The sequence below is a fragment of the Myiozetetes cayanensis genome, unplaced genomic scaffold (genome assembly GCF_022539395.1).
Source record: "Myiozetetes cayanensis isolate MyiCay16 unplaced genomic scaffold, myiCay2020 scf36, whole genome shotgun sequence".
NCBI classification, from domain to species: domain Eukaryota; kingdom Metazoa; phylum Chordata; class Aves; order Passeriformes; family Tyrannidae; genus Myiozetetes; species Myiozetetes cayanensis.
In genome coordinates, this window is record NW_026087588.1 from 543,837 (window position 1) to 565,748 (window position 21,912).

Genomic DNA, 21,912 nt, shown 5'->3' on the forward strand with positions numbered 1-21,912 from the left:
GCAGCACTTTGTGAAATCAATCTCTTAAATATGCACGGTCCTCCCACACACAGAGCTCCCAGCTTTTGACTGGAAGGCTGCTACAGCAGCAGCAGGGCTGAGATGGAAACAGCACAGCCCTTGGCTCTGCCCTTCCCTGGCAAAATTAAGGAGGCACATGCAGATCATAAACATGGAATCATGGAATACTTTGGGTGGGAAGGGACCTTAGAGATCATCTCATTCCACGCCCTGCCATGGGCAAGGACACCTCCCACTAGTCAAGGTTGTTCCAAACCCCATCCAACCTGGCCTTGGACACTTCCAGGGATGGGGCAGCCACAGCTTCTCTGGGCAACCTTTGCCAGGGCCTCCTCACCCTCACAGGGAAGAATTTCTCCCTAATGTCCCATTTAACCCTACCCTCTGGCGGTGGGAAACCATTCCCCCTTGTCCTGTCTCTATGTGCCCTTATGAAAACAAGCAAACACTCTGGATATAATGAAACTTCAAACTTTAAAAAAAAAAACACAACATTTTTCTTTGTCTTGAATGAAACTAAGATTTCTTTTATTGGGAAGAGTTCAACATGAAAAATCTTAACCTTTTGGTGCTCTGACCAAAAGAATGGAGGAGGCATGATGATAGACCTTGAAAAATGCTCTTCCTCCCTTCTGTGAAGAGATGGTGAGGCTGAAGACAACCTAATTTATTTGTGTGTTGAATCGAATTTTGCCAAAGCAAGAGCTTGCACACTGCAGAATTTACTGTAATAGGAGAGAATTAAAAAAATTCATTTCCCCAACAAGTTGGCACTGATGTGTGGTGGTAGAAACTGCCTTCTACCCCCACCAGGGTTTCTGAACTGTTTTGCTTCACATTGACTTGATATGAAGTTGTTTTAAAATAAGTGGTGCTGTCTGATGCTCTCCAAACAATGAGTTTGCTACACCTCTGAAAATCAGGCTGCTTACATAAGGGCCTAAATAAGGCTGTATCATGCCAATTTGAAAATATGTCTGTGACCTTTGCCTGCCTCCTCTCCCCATCCAGGGCCACGTAAGATGGCAGGGCACTGTGCTTAAAGGCTTTTTTTATTTGAAAATTATCTCAGGGTTGGAGAAGGCAATTTGATCTGGGAAAGCAGATTTGATGTCCCCGAGTCTGGGGGTTTGTTCTTGGCTGGCCTGTTACAGCCATGTCTAAACTGTGTTGTGAAAAACTGTTCTTTCCCTGTCAAACTTAAATTCCGGAATCAGAAAACTGCACAGAAAGGTAAAAGCAAAACCTTAGGCTTGTACCAGTGTACTCTGAGAGTCAGGTAAAAGCAAAATGATTTTATCCTCCAAGTCTGATTTAATCCTTAATGCGCTTCCCATGGCTTAGATTTGAGATACTTTGGGGACACTGTTACCTCAAATTCTGCCCTTACTTTTGTATTTCTTGCAGGAAAACCTGACTGATATTTTATTTACATTGCTTAGTGTTATGTGTTAACAAAAGTTCCAAACGTTCTCTATAGGAATGCTGGTCACATTTTGCCTTTGTTTAAAGAATCACTTCTTTCTCTCAGAATGTTGGAAGTGAGCAGGAGCAGTGCCCAGGAAGGTTGAGCTGGGCCTGGCTTGGTGTTTTTCTGAAATTCTGTTCAGGTCTGAAACTTCTTCTCACCAACAACAAAATCTGTGATGATAGAACCACTACTACTAGTAGTAATTGTACTACTGAGGTCACCCTGTGGCTTCCCATGCTGAGGAATCAGTCCTTGTAATGCTGCTCAGTGGTAGGTCAGGAATAACCAACCTTCTAGCTTCCAGTATGAGTCTCATTCACCTCCTGTACTGTCTGGGCTATGCTGCAACTCTTGCCTCACTTGCTGTTTTGTTTTCTTTTAAAAACAAAGTCTACAGCCTAAATAATATCCTTGTAATAAATCTTTTATGCAGAATCCGTGTGATCAGGAAGAAGTACAGGAATGTAATACAGGCTCTTGGCTGTTCCCTTTTGCTGCTTCCTCTACTAGAGAGGGACTGAAGCCCAGGGCATGAGCTTTTCATCCTGAAGGCAGGCTGAAGGGCTTATCTCTCTCCTTTCTGCAATGACCTCATCTTGAGCAGTTACTGGGCTGAGCTGTTCCCTTTCCATTGGCTGTGTCCTACCTGGCCACCTCTTTCTTGTTTTCAGTGGCTGTTTGCAGAGCCCGGGACTTTGCACCCAGTGTAACTGATCTTACTTTTGAACAAAATACTTTGTTAATGCTGTTTATTTTTTTCCACCTCTCAGCTTCTCATGGAATTTAAAACCAGACTTTGTTCTGCATTATGGGATGAATGAACTTAATTACTATTGGCACAAAGCTAGAACCTCTTGTTTCACAAGTGGGTTCAATCCCTGTATGGGTCTTTCACTTAGGACTTGGAGTTGATGATCCTTGTGGGTCCCTTCCAACTCAGAATACTGTGTGAAGTGACTCTATCCCAAAAAAGTGTTTTGGCAGTGGGCATCTCTCGCAGCCTGACCCCTGGCTGTGGAGCTGGCTCTGTGGGAAGGTATCAGAATGGGTTGTAGGAAAAGAGTCTCTCAGTGGAGCACGTAGCAAGAGATGGGGGGACTTCTTAAAAGGGATCCGAGCTCTGAATTTGTGTGCACCCTACTAGGAGCTCCTGCAGGGGAAAGCAGAGAGCAGTGGGAGGAGATGCTCTTGTGGAAGGAGGGAGACCAGCAAGGAGGGTCTGCTGTAAACTCTGAGTCTTATTTCTGAAGGTGTCATGTATGTGGTTAGAGAATTGAACAATATCTTTGCTACACTGCTAAATTTGAAAGGATTAGACTAAAAATCTGGGATGGTCATAACTAGGTGGTGCTCAGAGGGAGCAGCTACAAACCATCCCTAGGTGGACTCAGGTGGCTGGTTGGGTTCTGTAGTGGCTTTGGTTCTCTAATGCCTTGTCTTGAGGGTTTGCAGAAGAATCCTGAGCTTGTGGGCTGTGCCAGAGCAGAAACAGAAGCTGGATTCAACCCATACCTAAACTGGGAAACCCCTGGGGTCAGCATCAGTCTGATAAATGCTATAGTAACTCTTCTGCAAAGAGTCTTTCATGATTTTGACCTTTAGGCTCTTGTTTAAAACTCGTGGTGCTTGTCTACCTCGCAATTCCAGCGGTAGGTTACCGAGAGTACTGCCTGAGTGGAGTTTCTGTTGGAGTTATTTATTTGTTTCTTTTAGGGCAGTAATTATTTGCCAAGTATCAGCAGTTGTCTGGGACATCTAGTTAATTATCAGCTTGCCTCAGTGAAAGTGCACGAGGTGAAAATCCTTAAATAAAAATTTCAAAGTTGTTTTTTTTGCTCTCCTTTCAGGTACTGGGTCCACATGTCGCATTTGAGTTGTGTTGCACAAATTCTCTAAGCCCCAGCTCGGCCCATCTCCTTGATGCACACTCACAGCATCATGGCCAGCACTCAGGAGCACCTGGGCCTGTCTTCCTCCCCAAACTCCATGGGCAAAGCTTTCTGTGAGGACAAAGACTTGGGTCGGTTCCCCAATGAGCACGCTTCCGCCGGGACCCACCCGTCCCCCGAGCTCATCGAGGAAGTGCGGGACAAGGGTTTGCTGCAGGCGGAGCTGCTGGAGGGCGTGAGCAGCCCGGTCACGGCGGCCGTGCTCACCAGCATCAGCGAGGACTCCCGGGACCAGTTCGAGAACAGCGTCCTGCAGCTGCGGGAGCAGGACGAGCCGGACACCCCCCTCCCCCAGGGCACCAGGGGCGCAGGGGACGGGGACGGCCACGGCGCGGGGGACGATGTCAAGGTGCAGTTCAACAGGTCGGGCAGCGGCAGTGGCGGCTTCCTCGAGGGGCTCTTCGGGTGCCTCAGGCCCGTGTGGAACATCATAGGCAAGGCTTACTCCACGGACTACAAACTGCAGCAGCAAGGTGAGGACGGGATCCGGCCGTCGGTGCTGCCAGGGGAGGGAAGGCACCCAAGGGCTCTTCCTCAGCTTTCCACAGGAGCGTTCCTGTCTCGATCAGCCCTGTTCTGGGTGTGCAGAGATAAATCCTGCACTGCAGAGCCTGCAGCTGTCATTTGTGGCAAAAGCAGCTTGGATGGAGTCAAAACCAACTGTCTGTTCTGCCCCATGTCTGGTCCTTTGTGACAATGTCTGAAGCTGAACCAAGTGTCGGGATCAGAAAGATCTCCATTGAAGTGGTTGGTACAATCCCTGTGTTAATTCCTGGAGGTTTTTCACATCAGACAACACTGACATAGGCATTTCCACTTGGGAATCTGTATGTTAAGGCTTTTTCAGTTGACCACCTAATAGCAGAAGTGTTGCTTCTCTTCTAAAAAGAATTATGTGTCTTTTTATTCAGCAGTAATTTTCCTCTTTAAAATACCATTCCATTCAGAACTTATCTTTCCAGAAATAAGGTTTATACCTTTCTCATTTAGATGTGTAAGTGTAAATGTATAAGTGTGTGCGAGTATGAAAATATATAACATATGTAGTTTGGAAATGAGTGATGTCCCAGTTGAGTTCATATCTATATATATGATATATATATATATCATATAGATAGATATACATCTCTTTAGGTGCTGCTGAAAGCTAAAGGGCAGAGTATGTTCTGCTGTTGGTGTCTGATTTCTCCTCTAGAACAGGAGGAGGGAGGTGGCAGATGGGAAAAGAACAAGCTGTCGTTAGAATTAAGGAGCTGAAATGGTGGAGGCTTTTGGAAAATGGGAACAGCCTGGCCGCCATGGTACCATGGGCCAGAAGTCTCCTGTGCTGCTGTGACCATCACTCACTATTAATCAAAAGGTTCTCTAGCACTGATAAATTATAAAATATGTGATCAGAAACCTTTCTAAGTGGTTCATATCTAAACCCCAGAGGGATGGGGAACAACTCCTAATATGAGGGAGCAGAGCTGTTAAATAACATTTGGGTGACTCCTTCCTAGAGTCAGTCATTCCCAACTCATAACTGAGTAGGAAATGCACCTCTGCATTATAGGATGGCAGGTGGCTCCTAAGCAGCACCCTGTGTGCTCAGCAAGGGTTTGCTTGGTTTGAAATCCTTTGGCACAGTGGGTTCTAAGTTTTGTTTGCATGTTGTTTATTCAGTGTGCCGCACGTGGTTCAGACTATAAATAAGAAAAGTGACTGAAAGGTCCTTGGGGGATTAACACTGTTGAGGTGATTGCACAATGTGTGGAGTTGGGTGTGGACAGTTTTGGAAGGGACTGTCTGGCTGGGGAGTCTCCCTTGGGAAGCAGAAGGAGGTTCTGAGCAGTCACATGACATCCAGAGGAAGCACTTGTTTTTGTATGAAGTCGCTCATGTCAAAGATTGAAGCACTAATGAGTGAAAATGAGCAGCTGAGAGGGGGGCTGGGTTGGAGGGTGCATGTAGATCTTCTATGCATAGTGGGGTCTTGCTGTTCTCTGTGCCCTGAGCATGTCCAGAGCCATGGATCCAGGGACTTTTTGCGGTTTGCTGTTGCCATCAGGCCCTTCTAAAAGGACAGCTTTGAACTGGCTACAGATGTGGTAAGGCTGAGGATTAATTGGGATCTGCCTGTGTGGTTTAGCTGCATCTTCAGTGTCTTCACTGTAAGCAATGGGAGTGAAAAGGATATGGTTTTTATATTATTATTCCTCTGAACTGCTCTGATGGCAGAAGTGCACTTCTGCTGCCCAAGGATAAACCTTTTCAAACTGTTGCTGTGCTAAAATTTGAGGATTTTGTCAGAATATTCATGTTCTGTTTTCCAGATGATCTCATTCTTGCTTCTTGCCACCAGAAAATCATCTTTGTGTGCGTTTCATCAGCTACGTACAAGCCAGCACTTCAGTAACTGATGTATGTGATTATTTTTATTTTTGCTGTCTTTTAGCAAGAGCACAGAGGATGCACAGTTTGTGTTTGTGCCAGTCCTGTGCCTTTGGAGAAGAGGCTGAGGAAATGTCTCTGGCTCTTTCAGCAGCAGGGAGAGGCTTGTGGTGACCTTTCCTTCCCCTGGGAGCTTCTTTACAGCAGCTTTGGACTGGTGCCACAGATCTTGCAGATGATATTTTTTTCCCTTCTTCATGAGACAGCTACTTCAAGCCTCATCCAGGAGCAGTCCTTTGTGTTGGGCTGAATCAACAGCTGGGGTAGGAGCCCAGTTTGGATCTGCGGCCACGTGGCCTTGCAATACCTAAAGGGGATTATAAAAAAGAGGGAGAGTGACTTTTTACAGAGGTAGGTAGTGATAGAGCAAGGAGGAATGGTTTTAACTAAAAGAGGAGAGATTTACATTATATGTCAGGAAGAAGTCCTTCCGTGGGAGGGTGCTGAGGCCCTGGTACAGGTTGCCCAGAGAAGCTGTGGCTGCTCCTGGATCCCTGGAAGTGTCCAAGGCAAGGCTGGATGGGGCTTGGAGGAGCCTGGTCTAGTGGAAGGTGTCCCTGCCCGTGGCAGGAGGTGGAACTGGGTGAGCTTTAAGGTCCTTCCAACCCAAACCATTCTGTGTTGCCTGCAGGTGCTTCCTGGTACTTTTTGATGCTCTCTGTAATCCCTGCCTGCCTCTTTGGATCTCCTGCAGGCCCACACTCTAGGACATGGTGGTGCTGTTGTGGTGTGCCTACAACTAGTGAAATACAACTAGGTTTCATGCCCTTGGCAGATGTCTGATCCTTGAACCCACATTGCCTGTGAAGGTCTGGCTCGTGACTGGGTAAATGAGGGGAAAGATGAGAACAACTTTTACGTGATTCCGCATTATTTTCTTTTTGAAAACACTCCTTGAGTGCCTTTCCCAACATCCGAGATGGTCACCAAGGGGAGTGGGTTTCCATGCTTCCCTCAAGGGCAGAGGTTTGGTGAGCGGGGAGCTGCTGCAGGCTGGTTGGCTGAGCATTGCCAGTGCTGCTGGGTGAGAGGCCTTTCCTGCAGGGAGGGTTTGCTTTTTTGTTGTTCCCTGCCAGCTGATTATCTGAGGTTTAAGTATTTGACCCATAAAGACCCATAAAACCCCTCCTGACTGCTTTTCCAGTTGCTTACCCTGATTTCTAAAGGCTGTTGGTGAGTGCTTTCAGGGAGATACACTCAGTTCTTTCATTTGCCTCTACCAGTTACTTAATTGGGATCGTTGGGACTTCAGCACTTGTTTGTGTTTCCTACAGACTCATTAGATTTGCAAACCATTACCTTTGGATTAAGAAACTGTCTCCAGGAGTTGGTTTCACCTTTCCCTTCACAAGTTACCTGTTTACTGTTATCGTGAGGGTTTTTGTGTGTACCTGGAGAGCAAGGTGCCCATCCAAGGGTGCTTGTGTTGGTGGAGTTTCTGTAAACCAGAGATGCTTCTTGTCACAGTGCCAAGGCTGACCAGCAGCCAACTCTGGAAAAAAACTTCCTCCAAATAGGTTGGCTCAGTGGCTCAGGCTGCTCCTGCATTTCTTCCCCCTTGGGAAACAGATTCCCATCATTCTACTCAAATGGTTCTTAATCACCTCAGAAATGCAAGTTCTTGCGTAATTCCTGCTGCTATTACACTATAATTTATTTAGGGCAAGTTTCTTTAGGCCCAGAAGAGTCTGTTGCACTGTATGTTACGTGTGGTTTGGCTCCTGGTTCCTCTTGATATTTCCAAAGCTGGGGCTGCCCCATCCCTGGAAGTGTCCAAGGCCAGGTTGGAGGGGGCTCAGAGTAACCTGGTCTAATGGAAGGTGTCCCTGCCCACGGCAGGGAGTGAAGTGGGATGAGCTTTAAAGTTCCTTCCACCCCAAAGCACCCCAGGATTCTGTGAAAAGAACAGCTATTTCAGTACAACAGAATAGTTTCAATGTTGCCCATATAAAAATACTGTTCACCAACACACACAAAAACCACCTGTATTTGCCACCTCCTTTCAGGAGCAGTGCATTTATGAATTAAATAGAAATACAGATCTTCTCAATTTATTTATGACTGCCCCCATTTTATTTGTTTTCTTTACTTAAAGTCTTTTAGTATCTAGATGTCTGAAGACTTAAATACCAGTTACAGTTCTGGGCTGTGAGAGGATCCATCAGTGTGGAAAACAGCCTCGTGTCTGGGGAGGAACATGTGCTGAATGTTGAACTTTGCCATACCAAGGCAGGGGGAATTTTTGCTGTAGGATGAACAAGGTTGTTTTTTCCAGTTCAGTGACAGAAGGAGTGTTGGGGTCTGGCTCCAGAGGGTAGCTGGCTCTCCATGACCGTGCTTGGGGAGCAACCACTCAGCAGGACACAGCCAGCCAGTGTCTGACTGACACAGGGATGAAAGAGGGGAAGGGTCCCACACAGACAGTTTGGGGATATGTCAATGACAGGATCAGAAATGTGCACTTTGACATAATCCCAGCTGGGAACACCCTGGTGGCTCAGAAAAGGGATGAGATAAGAAAACACACCTTTGTAGTCTGAAATAGGGATCTGTGCAGGTGTGATTTCCTTTTATTTTAGAAATCAGTGGGTTACTGGTTGTTTTTGCTGTTAAATAATTTACTCTCTAAACTTACACATTTGTTGAGTCACAATAAATAAATAATTGTCTGCCTTTCGTTTAGCTGTTTGTGAGATTTAAGGTAATTTCAGGGCGACTCACAGAGAGCAAGGGTTTCTGTTCTGATGGGTACAACTCTCCTGAAGCAGTTGGTACAGTGCCACTGGACCACTCCAGCATTGTCCCTACAAATGTGTGTAGGTACCAAAGAGGAGGAGTTGCTTAAGCTTGTTTTGCCTGTTTGACATCGATACACACAGCATTGGTGTGGGAAAGACCCTTTCTGTGACTGCTGGTGGTGGTTGATATGCTTTGTGTTGGGTGACTTAGTGGTTGCTGGTCTGTGTTTACAACCTGCCACCTCTGCATTTCCTTTTATTTCCTATTTGTACCCAATTTGGGTGGAGGGAAACCCTCAATATCTTTTATGTCATTTGTGAATATTAAGTGTTTTTTCTCATCTATGCTTTTCTATGGAGTCATGTACTTTGTAAGGGATACTGTCTTCCTTCAGTCTTGGGGTAGAGGATCTCCTCCCAAAATTGCCACTCCAGGGTCCCTGGCGTGTTCAGTTCCTGCCTGCCAACTCAAAGTGGCTCACCCAAGTGGTTAGCAGGGTGGTGAGCTCTGAAAAAGCAGCAGGAAGGATGGGAATGAGCAGGCTGGAGGTGACTGGGATGGATGGAAGGGATGCTGTGGCTAAGCACATGCTGCATGTGCCTCAGTTTTGCCTATCTGGGGAGAAGATGCCACCTACTACCTCTAGAAGAGTGTACCCTGAGGTGTAGGAGATGGCAGGTGCTGCCCTGGTGTGATCTTACAGCAGAATGTTTTCGTGGTCTTTGTCTTGGACGTTACCCTGTTTTTCTGCCTGTGCCAGATACCTGGGAGGTGCCGTTCGAGGAGATCTCAGAGCTGCAGTGGCTGGGCAGCGGAGCACAGGGAGCTGTATTCCTGGGGAAGTTCCGGGCGGAGGAGGTGGCCATCAAGAAAGTGAGGGATCAGAACGAAACAGATATCAAGCACCTGAGGAAGCTCAAACATCCCAACATCATCGCGTTCAAGTAGGTTGTGGGACTCATCAGGAGCATTCCTTTGTCCAGGCAAGAGGCTTTTGCTCAAGTTCTCTGGGCAAGCCAGCCTTGCTGTCAAGTTGTGTGTCTGCTGTTCCTCACTAAGTTCTCTTTGGCAGGGGGGTTTGCACTCAAGCCCCATGCTACTGCATCATCATGGAATACTGTGCACATGGACAGCTCTACGAGGTCCTGCGTGCAGGCAGGAAGGTCACCCCTCGCCTGCTGGTGGACTGGTCCACGGGCATTGCTAGTGGCATGAACTACCTGCACCTTCACAAAATCATCCATCGAGACCTGAAGTCACCAAAGTGAGTCTCAACCACTTAAACATCCCCCTGTTTGGGTTCCTCAGGTCACCAGTTTCAGCTACTTAAATATCCCCCAGTTTGGGTTCCTCAGGTCACCAAAGGGAGTCTCAGCTGCTTAAACGTCCCGCAGTTTTGGTGCTGTTTTTTTCTTGAGGGATAGTGTGAAGTTTGGCTAAAAGGCTTTACTATTCTTTTTCCACATTTTCTCAAAACTAATGAGAGTGAAACTACTGGAACTCGTTGGCACTGCCCTCCAGTGCTGCGGTTTAACAAGTCTGGAAATGCTACTGGTACCTTATGTGATAAATAGCAGTCAGGAAATACTTAGTGATTTCATAGTGTCCAGTCCTTTTTGAAAGTGGAATATTCTGTTGTTTTCTGCTTTTTATTTTTCCTTCTTAATCTCTTGTTATTTTCCTGATTTTCTGGAATGTGTCTCTCATTTCTCTGTTGCTTTCTGACTAAAACATTCTGGCTGCTTATATTCTTATTCCCTAGATGTTCATCACTTTTTTAGTGTGTGACAGTGCATTAAGATAATGCTTTTAGATGGTTTACAGCACGGTTTAAGGTACAGCTTTGCTTCTGAATCCTCAGTTACCTGTTAATTTGCAGTTTTATCAAGATTGATTTTTGATTCGTAGCATGCAGAAGTGCATTTGAGGCACAAAACACAACCCCAAAGCGAGTGAGAGCTTTCATCGGTGAAAATACATAATCTTTTCTCTTGTACTGCAGTTAACCTCATCAACTGGTCGTGTTGATTAAGAAGGGATTTACTCCCAGGGGCTGTTGTGCTACATGAACAATCACAAAATGCTGATCTCTTTGTTGTTTTTCTTTTTTTTTTTCCCCCCTCCCTCTAGTGTTTTAGTCACACACACAGATGCAGTAAAAATTTCAGATTTCGGTACATCTAAAGAGCTCAGTGATAAGAGTACCAAGATGTCCTTTGCGGGAACAGTGGCTTGGATGGCCCCAGAGGTGATACGGAATGAGCCCGTCTCCGAAAAGGTGGATATCTGGTGAGTAGAGTTAAGGGTTAAGTATCTTCGCCTTCTGATTAGCCACTTGGTTTTTCAGCACTTGCCACATTCCTTGCTCATCCTGTGTCTGGGGATGGTTTGCTCTGGGGTGGATTGTTCCTTTTTCCCTCTGCCTGGTGTCCTGAGCTTTGTTCCTGAGCCATGGGCTGTAATGGAGAGGGGAATGACACACATGTGTGGGGGTTCTTGATGAGGCCCAGTGCAAATTGTCCTGCAGGGAGCAAGTGCAGAGGTTCTTCCCTGTGTCATTATTCAGCCCAGAGCTTTCTTCCAGTGCTCAGGGCCCCCTCAGCAACCTCTGCAACCAGGGTGCTTTTCCACTGCTTTCTGCCCTCTCAGGCCATGCTGGAGCTGAAAGGAGGCCTCTGCCCCACCACCTTGTGCTTTCTATGCACCAGGCTGGGCTGTTACATGAGCAGCCACAGGATTATAGTCCTGTGACTCTAACCCTGGATCCTAGAGGGAGGAAACCAGGAGAGGCTGTAAGAGTTTTGAAACCTTTTTCCATCCCATGTGAAACATGCTTTGTGTTCAAAGGAACACAAGGAAAGGTTCAGTCTCCATGCTATTAAAAATGCTTGAGAGGGCTCAGCCTTGGAGCTCCCGTGGGAAGCCTCTCCACAGGTTTCAGAGCCCTCAGGAGAACTGCATCTCTGTTTCTGCCTCATTATTTCTGCATATTAAATGTCAGCAGCCAGGACAAATGCCCTTCTCCCTTCTTTACAGCCAGGAGGAATTTTCCTTCTTGAGGTTTTTCAGCTTCAGATGCTGTCATATCCCTGGCCCAGCAGGAAGCTGCAGGACAAAGCTGTGGGTTGCTCTGGGGGTGATGGAGTCAGACAGCAGCCTGCCTGCTGCTCCAGTCGGAGCTCAGAGCTGGGCTTGACCTGATGGTCAGGGTTTCCTGTGGGGAAGGTGGTGTGACCTGTGGTGTGCAGCTGCTCTGGTGTCCACGGTGTCCTGCGTGTTCATTTAGTGCGGATGCGCAGCCCACGGTTCATTAGGACATGGTGTTCTGTGTGCTCATTTAGTGTGGATGTACAACCCACAGCACAGCCAGCCCTGCTGGGAGAAGCTCTGGGGCTGTTTTGGAAAGAAAATACACTCTGCATTTGTCTTCTGAGCTCCTCCCTTTGAACCACAGGATCGTGAAGAGGAATGGTGCTGGATTTCCACCCTCAGTTTTCTGTCCTTTAGAGGGATTTAGGTCCAGGAATATTTTGTGGAGCATCCTGTCCAATACTCCTTCCCTCAGTCTTGGAGATGCTGCTCTTTGGTACAATGTCCTCTTGAGTCCACAGTAGTGGTGATTGCTCAGACTCCTCCTTGCCATTCGTTCCTCCCCCAAGATGAGTTAAAAACGATGTTCATGGATGCTGGCAACAAATGAGAACAGTTCCTAAGCTGCTTATATGTCTGCTCTCTCTCATCTTTAACAGCATACTAAAAAATAAATCTATAATCTTATCAGGAGTCTTGAAAATCCTTTGTCAGTTCTTAGTCATAACAAAGCTAAAACCAGATGAGCTTTCCTGGTAGTTTGTCCAAGCACCTGGATCCCTGCTTTCCTGCAGCACATGGATAAAAATTTCAAGAGAAAAATGTTCAAACTTTGCTTTTTTTGATTTTTTTCCCTCCATATGAATTGAAGCTAACGGACTTTGAAAGTGCAATGTTTTTCTCATGAAGTTGTTTCTTGGCTGATGGCTTTTCAGACCTGGCAGTTTGTCCCTCAGAAGTTTTTCTGTACTTAATAAAAGCAACTGGATATTGGTACAAGTCAGACACAGAAACACCCTTCTCACTTTTCACCTAATTAGACTTGCTGGCTTGGCAGGCTCGGCGTCCCCCAGGGGGATGGGGTGTAAGTAAGGTGACACGTCTGGTTTGGAAATGGAGATGGTTGTACCTCACCTGTGTCACAGCCTGGTTGTTGATGTGCAGTAACAGTGGTATTGGTTCTCAGCAGCATTTTGTTTACCTCTCTGTTGACTGGTTTGGTATTTCATTAGTATTTTATTGGGTGAAGATTGTAAATAAATCAAATAACACTTGACTGTTATAAATTAAGGTTTATGTCTTTTCCCATCATTAAGAAAGAAGCAAAGTGAGTTTTCTTGCCTGCATCTTTCAGTTTTTGTAGGAGGTTCTTTCTCAGACTGATTTCTCTTAATAATTTTTTTTTCTTGCTTTATCCTTCCTTTCTTCAGCACAAAGGAAATATCAGTGAGATCTCATCTACTTTTGGTACTGACACTTATGCATGTGGCAGTTGTTTCCTAATTTCTGTGTTGCAGTAGTTGTAGTGCTGAGTCTCAAACCTATGAAATTCTTACCTGGGAATACAGATAACAGTAGAGGGAGCTTTTGGCTAGGGAAAAATAAGTTAAATATTAAAAAAAAAAAAAAAAGACCAGTAAACCTTTGTTGTGTGGTCTCTGTAAGACACTCAGTTCTATCTGTGCAGTAGTCAATGCTTGGTTCTTACCAACCAGGACAGTCCAAAGTCTATCTGAGAGAAACTGCCTTTCCTTTTCATGTAACAGGACTAAGACTTGATCTGTACTGGAAATGCGCTTTCAGGATTTTTAAATTCTCACAAATAAATAGGAAAGTGTGGTCAAAACCGGTGTGGTTTGGTGTTCAACCTGGTGCTGGGGCAGAGGAGGAAGTCACCTGGGGTGTTAAAAACCACTGTTGCACCTACTTGCAATTTCAGACCAGACATCCTTATTTCCCTGTTTTTGTCAAATAAACTGTTCTTTTCAAGCTCCAGAGCATGAATTCAATTCATCCTGGTTTATTTTTTTTCCAGGTCATTTGGGGTGGTTTTGTGGGAGCTGCTTACGGGAGAGATTCCCTACAAGGATGTGGATTCCTCAGCCATCATTTGGGGAGTGGGCAGTAACAGCCTGCACCTTCCCGTCCCTTCCACCTGCCCAGATGGCTTCAAAATCCTCATGAAACAAACCTGGTAAGAACCTGAACCCTACACAGCACAGACCTGGGGCTGGCTCCCAGTAAAACCAGTGTCAGGGTGGGAGTGTTGAGCCTGGGGCAGGGGGCTCTGAAATGCTCTCACACTTGTCCTGAGAGCACTAAGTTTTAACCTGTTGGATTCTGCTTCCTTGTGGCAGCAGGGTTGGACCCCAGAAGGACATTTGGAGGTTAGAGGAAGTAGGGAGAGACCTGTCTGGTTTGCTGTGTGGATGGGGCAGGGGAAGGAATGGGCAGACACTGGAGATAGGCTGGTGAGCGGGAAGGAGTTGTATAGGAGAGAAGTGGGAGTAGAACCTTATGGAGCCCCAGCAGGTGACAGTTACCCCTGAGCTACCTGTCTAGTGTGAACCAGGAGCAGGCAGCACAAACGGCATCTTCAGTGGCCTTCAAGAGAGGTATGATTTGTTGAAGCAGAGTAGGGGATAAAAGGTGGGAAGAGAAAAGGAAGTGAAGAAGGGGTAAAATTCCTTGAGGCTGGCTCCAGAGTGAAAGGAACTGATTTTTTCACTCTGAAAACCCCTTGTAAGGGACTGGACAAAGAGAAGTTTGAGCTTTCTGTCTGGAACACAGATTTTACAGGTCCAGATATAGAAAATGTTTTCAGTTTCCTCCACACACCAGAAAAGCGTTGAAATTCTTTGTCTTGGGTGATGCATTAGGTGATTTGTCTTTGTCATTGCATCTTGACACAGAGCCTAAAGGCTCTTCCAGCATTTTCCCACTCCGTGAGTTTTACCGGCCATCCTCTCCATGGCACAGGGGGGAAAACAGGCCAGAGCCTGTGTGGATGTTTTCCAGGTGCTGTGTGCCCAACCCTGAGCTGCAGGGCTGTTCAGTGGCAGTGGAGGGCAGGAGCAGCTGGTGCAGCTCTGTTGTGTCCCCACCTAGTGGAAGAGGGGGTTTGTAGGGGAGAGGACGCCGAAGAAACTGCTCTTCTGAGCAAAGCAGGTTCAGTCCTTAAGCTCGAGTGAGGTATTTTTTCCTCAAAAATGCAAATGGTTTTGTACTCGTCTGAGATCTTACAGGGATTTTCAGTGCATTGCAGTACTGTGTGGGCTAGGACATGTACGGTGTGACAGCTCACATGCCTTTGGTGCTTATAAACACCCTGTTTTGTTGAATGTAAATTATCATTTCTACTAGACTGAGTGTTCCCAGTGTGAAATTTGGAAATTGGTGGAATGACAGACCCCAAAGTATGTTACTTCTTGACAAGTAAGTCAAGATACAAGCTGAAGCTGTTCCTATCTTTCACTTTGTGGTCTTAAGTGTTTTTCACCTCTTTTGCTCCTTCAGCAAAATACCCAACTCTAGCACAGTAAACTCCTATTCAGCAAAAGAGAAAACCAGAAAAGCTCCTTTGCTCTAGCCTATCAGCTGCACAGTTCAGAGAATAGTTCTAGTGGAACCCTTTCAGAAGGGCAGGAGAGGCTGGCAGTGTTCACCTTATCCATCCCTGGGAATGTGTCTGTTTTCCCTCAGGCAGAGCAAGCCCCGGAACCGTCCCTCCTTCCGGCAGACCCTGATGCACCTGGACATCGCCTCTGCCGATGTGCTGGCTACTCCTCAGGAAACCTACTTCAAATCCCAGGTAACTGGGGAGGGGCTGGAGCCCGTGAGCACTGCAGTTAGCTCCGAGGATCTGATTTTTGGAGACAAGAGTCTGGATCCACGATTTCGGTTTGATTCTTGGGGAGAAGCAAACTACTGATGGGTATTTGGAAATCTTTTACCCAGACTTTCCCAAGCTGAGGCATCTGCTGACTTAGTGAGAGGCTCAGTGGTGCCTCCCTCACTTTTCCCTGAGCCTGCTGACTCTAGCTGCTCTGCTTCAGCAGTTCTCCCAGCACTGCTGTGCAGGAGACCTCGAGGCTATTGGGAGCAGAACCTTTGCATTTAGAGTGAAGGCAGCAAGTGGGACACAGAGTTGGAACACGGCAGCAAAGGGACTCTGGGACTTTCAGGGAAGATCTTAAAGTATGATCTTAGAGATCCCTCCCAGTCCTACCCATCAAGAAACTGTCTGTTCCCAAAGAGGGAAGGAGAATGAAACCTTGCCTCTAGTAAAGATCTGTTGGGGTAGATGTGACAAAATGGGGCATATATTAAAGCTACAGGAACCAGGGCTTCAATGAGCAAATAGCATATCACCCTAGACAGTGATCGTCATGAAGAGAGCTTTCCAAATCATAAGCCTTTGTGCTTACTTTAACTGAAAAAAAGGAGGAAAATGTTGTCTTAGAACAAAAAGTGGTTTAGGAATTTTTCAAAGCATTTTTTAGAAAATGCAGATATGTTTTGAATTCTCTAATCAGAGCTCAAACTTTTAAATACCATTTGAAAATGCTGACACTAAACATGCTGCAGTGTTGTTACCCAAAATAATTCAGCTAACAGAAATACATTTTCAACCCAAACCTGTAATTTTCTGCTCTACACAAAGAACATTGCCCAGGAGTTTTTCTGTGGTGCACCTAGGGATCCCAATTCTTTGTAAACGCCTGAAAGTAAATTGCTTTCCCAGGCTGAATGGAGAGAAGAAGTGAAGAAACATTTTGAGAAAATTAAAAGTGAAGGAACCTGTATCCACCGGTTGGATGAAGAATTGATTCGGCGCCGAAGAGAAGAGCTCAGGTTTGTTGCCAGTCCTTTATGTTTCCTACTCACTTTTCCCACCCAACCCTCCCTTCTCCTGCTACATGAGCCCAGCTCCGTCAGCTTGTCCTCTTGGGGCTTGTGCTCCAGGTACTGAGTGGAATTTTCGTGCTCCTCTGGTACTGTGGATCCCAAAACAGGATGCAGCATTCCTGGTGGCATAAACTTGGGCGACCTAAATCCCTTGTGAGCCCAGAAACTGAAGTTCCTGTGTGCATGCCCTAGAGCTTGAGCACTGCTCGTTGATGGGAAGCTGGAGAGAAACGGTGGGAACTGTCCCTGCCCTTGTGCAGTCCCAACAGTTTGCTTCAGGCAGGATGGGCAAAGGCTTATGTGTTTACCAGGGAATATTTCTGCCCGAGATTTGGTGTTTGGGATAACAGCACTGGAGCAGATACATTCATCTTCCTGGGAAATCCCTCTTGCATTTTCCTGTGAGCTTTCTCTGCCCTGATACTTTCCTTGGATTAGTTATTCCAGAGAAGTGAACACACTGCATTTGACCAGCCCACCCAAACCCATTTTAAACATTAGATCAACTTAAAAATGAAAGCAGGATGTTTATTTAAGAAAGTGTCACCTCCTGTGATAGAAATTTGCAAATATAGTTATGACAGAGAAACAGAAAACTCCAAGTAGCAGTTCTGTGTCAAACCAAAGGCAGTCTTGGCCAACCAGGTTGATGCAGAGCTTGTTCAGTGTCCCCTGGCCCAGAGGAACTTTGCCTGGTCACATCTTCTGGCTACAGTTCCACTTGTCGTCTGCTGCTGAACTAGAGCTGTGGGGGCACCCTGCTGTTAGTGGAACACATACATGTGAGTGTTCCCTGTTCCTGTAGAAGCTGGTTTAGCCCCTTTTCCATGCAAACAGGATGATCAGGGCTGGGTTCTTGTGAGGCATTTGCAGCTTCTCTAGGGGGAAGTGGACTTCAGTAACGCCTTTGACACCATCTCTCCCAGCACACTCCTGGAAAAGCTGCAGCCCATGGCTTGGACAGAGGCACTCTGTGCTGGGTTAGGAACTGGCTGGAGGGCTGGGCCCAGAGAGTGGTGGGAATGGAACTGCATCCAGTTGGGATCCAGTCACTAGTGGTATCCCCCAGGGATCAGTGTTGGGCCCAGTCCTGTTTAATCATATTTACTGATGATTTAGATGAGGGAATTGAGTCCACCATTAGTAAATTTGCAGATGACACCAAGCAGGGAGGGAGTGTCGATCAGCTGGAAGGCAGGAGGGCTCTACAGAGGGACCTGGACAAGCTGGATCCATGGGCTGATTCCAATGGGATGAGGTTCAACCAGGCCAAATGCCGGGTCCTGCATTTTGGCCACAACAACCCCTGGCAGCCCCACGGGCTGGGGACAGAGTGGCTGGAGAGCAACCAGGCAGAAAGGGACCTGGGAGTGTGGAGTGACGGGAAGCTGAACACGAGCTAGAGTGTGCCCAGGGGGCCAAGAGGCCCAAGGGATCCTGACCTGGCTCAGGAAGAATGTGGTAGCGGGAGCAGGGAAGTGATTCTTGCCATGACTCAGCGCTGGTGAGGCCACCCCTGGAGTGCTGTGTCCAGCTCTCGGCTCCTCAGTTCAGGAAGGACATGGAGGGGCTGGAGCAGGTGCACAGAAGAGCAACGAGGCTGGGGAAGGGACTGGAGCACAAGTGCTGTGGGGAGAGGCTGAGGGAGCTGAGGTTGTTTAGCTTGGAGAAGAGAAGGCTCAGGGGAGACCTCATCACTCTCTATTACTCCCTGACAGGAGGTTGTAGCCAGGTGGGGGTTGGTCTCTTTTGGCAGGCAGCTATCAGTAAGACAAGAGGGCTCAGTCTCATGCTGTGCCAGGGGAGGTTTGGGTTGGATATTAGGAAGAAATTCTTTACAGAGAGGGTAATCAGGCATTGGAATGGGCTGCCCAGGGAGGTGGTGGATTCTCCGTCCCTGGAGATTTTTAAGATGAGACTGGATGTGGCATCAGTGCCATAGTTTAGTAACTCTGGTGGTAGTGGATCAAGGGTTGGACTTGATGATCTCCGAGGTCCTTTCCAACCCAGCTGGATTGTATGATTCTATGATTCTATAAGTGTTGCCACTCTTTCAAGGCCACTAAACCCTTCCTAAATCATACCATGATTTATTGCTGTATCAGGCTCTTAGTCATCATTTACTGTTCATTTTATCTGGGGTTCAGTGCAGTACTGCTGGCAAATTGGACTTTTAGAAGGCCTTTTCCTAGAGCACCTGTAGTTTTCCTTATTCTCCTCTCTTGGTCTGTGGACACCAGAGTGGAATAATGACTTCTGTGCTTTCCAGGCACGCATTAGATATCCGTGAGCACTACGAGAGGAAGCTGGAGCGGGCCAACAACCTGTACATGGAGCTCAGTGCTATTATGCTGCAACTGGAGGTCCGGGAGAAGGAGCTCATCAAGTACGTGTCTCTGGGAATGGTGGCATGGGCGTGGCAGTCTGCAAACAGGAGAACAAAAGCAGTGCTTCATTTCTAGGCTGTGCAGTGGTACTTGTAGATTTAGTGTCCCCTGACAAACTTACATGGTGAAGGAGTAGCTGGCAAGCACGGAGAGGCCCCTTGGGAGTGGGTCCTTGCAGACCACTTAGTGCATGTGTCTGTGTGCACGGGGTACTGACTGGGAGAAAGGCACCTTCCCATTTGGGCCCTTTGTACAAAGAACAGCAGTGCTGCTCCTGGACTGTGTGCCAGGGCCCTGTTCCAGCTGCCTGATCCCTGCAGAGGGAATTCAGAGATGTCTGTGTCCTTTCCCAGCACAGCATGTTGTGTTGCACCCAGCTGTGGCTCACTGTGGACCTGCACTTGGACAAAGAAAGAATTCATCTGGTTTGTGTTTTTTTTTTTTTTTTTTTTTTTCCCCCAATGTTTCAGGAGGGAACAAGCAGTGGAAAAGAAATACCCTGGGACTTACAAGCGCCACCCAGTCAGACCAATAATCCACCCCAATACAGTGGAGAAGCTGATGAAGAGGAAAGGGGTCTCCCATAAACCAGGCAGCCAGACTAAACGGTAAGAAACAACCACCCAGTCCTGTGCCAGAGCCAGTGGCAGATTCCCACTGGGATGAGCAGGCAGCCTCCTTCCCTTTGAGTCTGGGGACACGCAGGGTGGGACGAGGGGGTGTTCACTCTTGGGCCTGCTCTGATCCTTCAACCACAACTGTTGAATTATCTGAAGGTAAAAGGGCTGAATCCTGCCATCCCTTCCACCTGGGCAGCTCTCTGGAAACACAGAGTCACAGGATGCTTTGGTTGAATGAATGAACTGTTGGTCCATGTGATTTTTTGAGCAGATGATGGTGCTTGGGCAGGAGATATCTCACATGCTGTCTCAAATGCTTAACTGTCCAAGCAGAGAGCAGTTAGATCATCCTTGACTGGAATTATAATAAGCAGGGTTGAGGGATTGTGGAAATCAGCCATTCCTCAGGGAGTACGGATTCATTGTTGAGGAATTAATTCTGGATTTGAAATTTGGGAATTCATGCTGTCCTTTCATCTATTTCTCTTCTGCATGACTTTGAGAAAGTGATATTATTTTTTCCAGAGGAGTTGTCTGGTTTATTCTTTTTTTAGGGGGGGGATTTCCAGGAGTTAGTCCTGATTAACACTGAATAATCACTTCTGAATTAATATCCCTACGTGGCTCTGAGATGAGCAGGCTGATCATTATCTGCAGATTGGGGCTGAGCACTGTACATGCATGGAGCAAGAGCTCTACCCCAAGGTCCTGGGAGGGAGCTATTTTGGGAGAGAACATCAAAATAAGAGAGGAAAAGGGAGAGCGTGTGAGAGCTATTGGAAAAAGCAGCAAGAAGGGAGGGTAGAGGAGGATGGGCTGAATGGAAAGGACATTGAGTGGAGAGAATCAAAGGGAAGGAAATGAAGGAGTCAAACAGCTGAAGGGGAGGGCGGCCTGTAGATTTTGAGAAGCAGAGTGTGCTTGTGGCTGCAGCTGCCTCTTCATCCTGGCTCCGGGCTGACATCAGTTCTTTGCTTTGGTTTGATGTGTAACTTCTGCTCCCTGTCTCCCAGGCCAGACCTGCTGAAGTCAGAGGGCATACCCAGCACAGAGGCAGCATCCAACGGCTCCCCAGTCTCAGGAAGTCCCAAAATGTCAACGCTGAGCGGCAAAAGCCGGTACCGCAGCAAGCCCCGGCACCGCCGGGGGAACAGCAAAGGCAGCTACCAGGAATTTGCAGGGATCTTGAAAAACCAGCCAGCGCAGGACGACGCACCCCCACCTCCGTCTCACAACCCCCCTCCTCACCCCGGGCTGCCGCAGCCAGGCCACGGCCAGCACTCGCGGCTGCACGCCCACGGGCAGGACATTGCCAACTGCGCCAACAACCTGCGATACTTCGGCCCTGCGGCCGCGCTGCGCAGCCCCCTCAGCAACCACGCCCAGCGCCGCGTGTCCGGCTCCAGCCCCGACCTCATCTCCACCGCCATGGAGGCCGACTGCCGCCGCGGCCTCGAGGGCAAGGATGGCAAGGCTGAGCGCTGGGAGTGCTGCTCTGCAGACCCCTATGACTCGTGTCTGCAGTGCAGGGATGAGGACAGTGGGCAGGGGCAGGTGGTGCCTGCGGAGGCGGGAGGGAGCTGCCCCCAGTCCCCGGCTTCTGCTTCCCTCTACGAGAGCGCTCAGTTCGTGGAGAAGCTGGAGGAGCAGGGCACGGCAGCGTCCGCCCTGGGCACTCCCCAGCACATGGCGTCCTCAGTGCTGCCTTGCAAAGTGAGGTCCCTTCAGAAGGTGAGGGCGAAGTACTGGGGTTTGAAATAAAGCAAAACTTTCTTCCCCTCTCCACCAAGGGAAGGTGGGCAGCATGGGCTGGTGTCTAGGACAGCAGCAAGACCACGTTTCACACACACACAGCAGTAGTAGTTGCGTGTACACCTTTATCTCAAAGAAATCATGCACAGCTGAACTTTGCTTTGTGATCTGGACATACTTTTAAAGTCAGTTTATGGAGCTGTAGGGCATACTGGAGCATACTGCTAATGATGAGGGTTCTCACTTGAGGTTTTGGAAGGGCTTAGTTCTTTTACTTTCAGTTCCACCAATTTTTGTTTGAGCTGAAACTTGTTCTGCTGAATTTTTCCTGTTGGAACAGTCTCAAAATGTTTTCAAGCCTTTCTCAAAGGGAAGGGGTAAATGTGTTCTTTAAATATCACATGAGAGTTTCTTTGAGAATCTGTGGGGCTACTGCTCCTCAGAACAGGAATTCAATATTGGTCTTGGGGATGTGCCTTTTGCTGCAGCTTCCAGAAACTGTCCCCCTCCACTGAAAGTTGTAGTTCTCCTGTGTTTTGTGA

General features: G+C 47.5%; 1 protein-coding gene across 8 annotated transcripts in view; it reads left to right on the forward strand.

Annotated features, from left to right (window-relative positions):
• Positions 1-21,912, forward strand: part of MAP3K13 (mitogen-activated protein kinase kinase kinase 13) — a 72,596-nt gene that overhangs the window by 43,415 nt on the left and 7,269 nt on the right. For all 8 annotated transcript variants that reach the window (XM_050328063.1, XM_050328064.1, XM_050328070.1 and 5 more), the window contains 10 exons: positions 3,340-3,914; positions 9,374-9,557; positions 9,686-9,877; positions 10,744-10,902; positions 13,739-13,897; positions 15,406-15,514; positions 16,448-16,557; positions 18,881-18,997; positions 19,469-19,606; positions 20,632-21,349. In XM_050328063.1, the coding sequence (XP_050184020.1) occupies positions 3,413-3,914; positions 9,374-9,557; positions 9,686-9,877; positions 10,744-10,902; positions 13,739-13,897; positions 15,406-15,514; positions 16,448-16,557; positions 18,881-18,997; positions 19,469-19,606; positions 20,632-21,349 (2,388 nt within the window). In that variant the 5' untranslated portion in view covers positions 3,340-3,412. The remainder of the gene's footprint in view (positions 1-3,339; positions 3,915-9,373; positions 9,558-9,685; positions 9,878-10,743; positions 10,903-13,738; positions 13,898-15,405; positions 15,515-16,447; positions 16,558-18,880; positions 18,998-19,468; positions 19,607-20,631; positions 21,350-21,912) is intronic.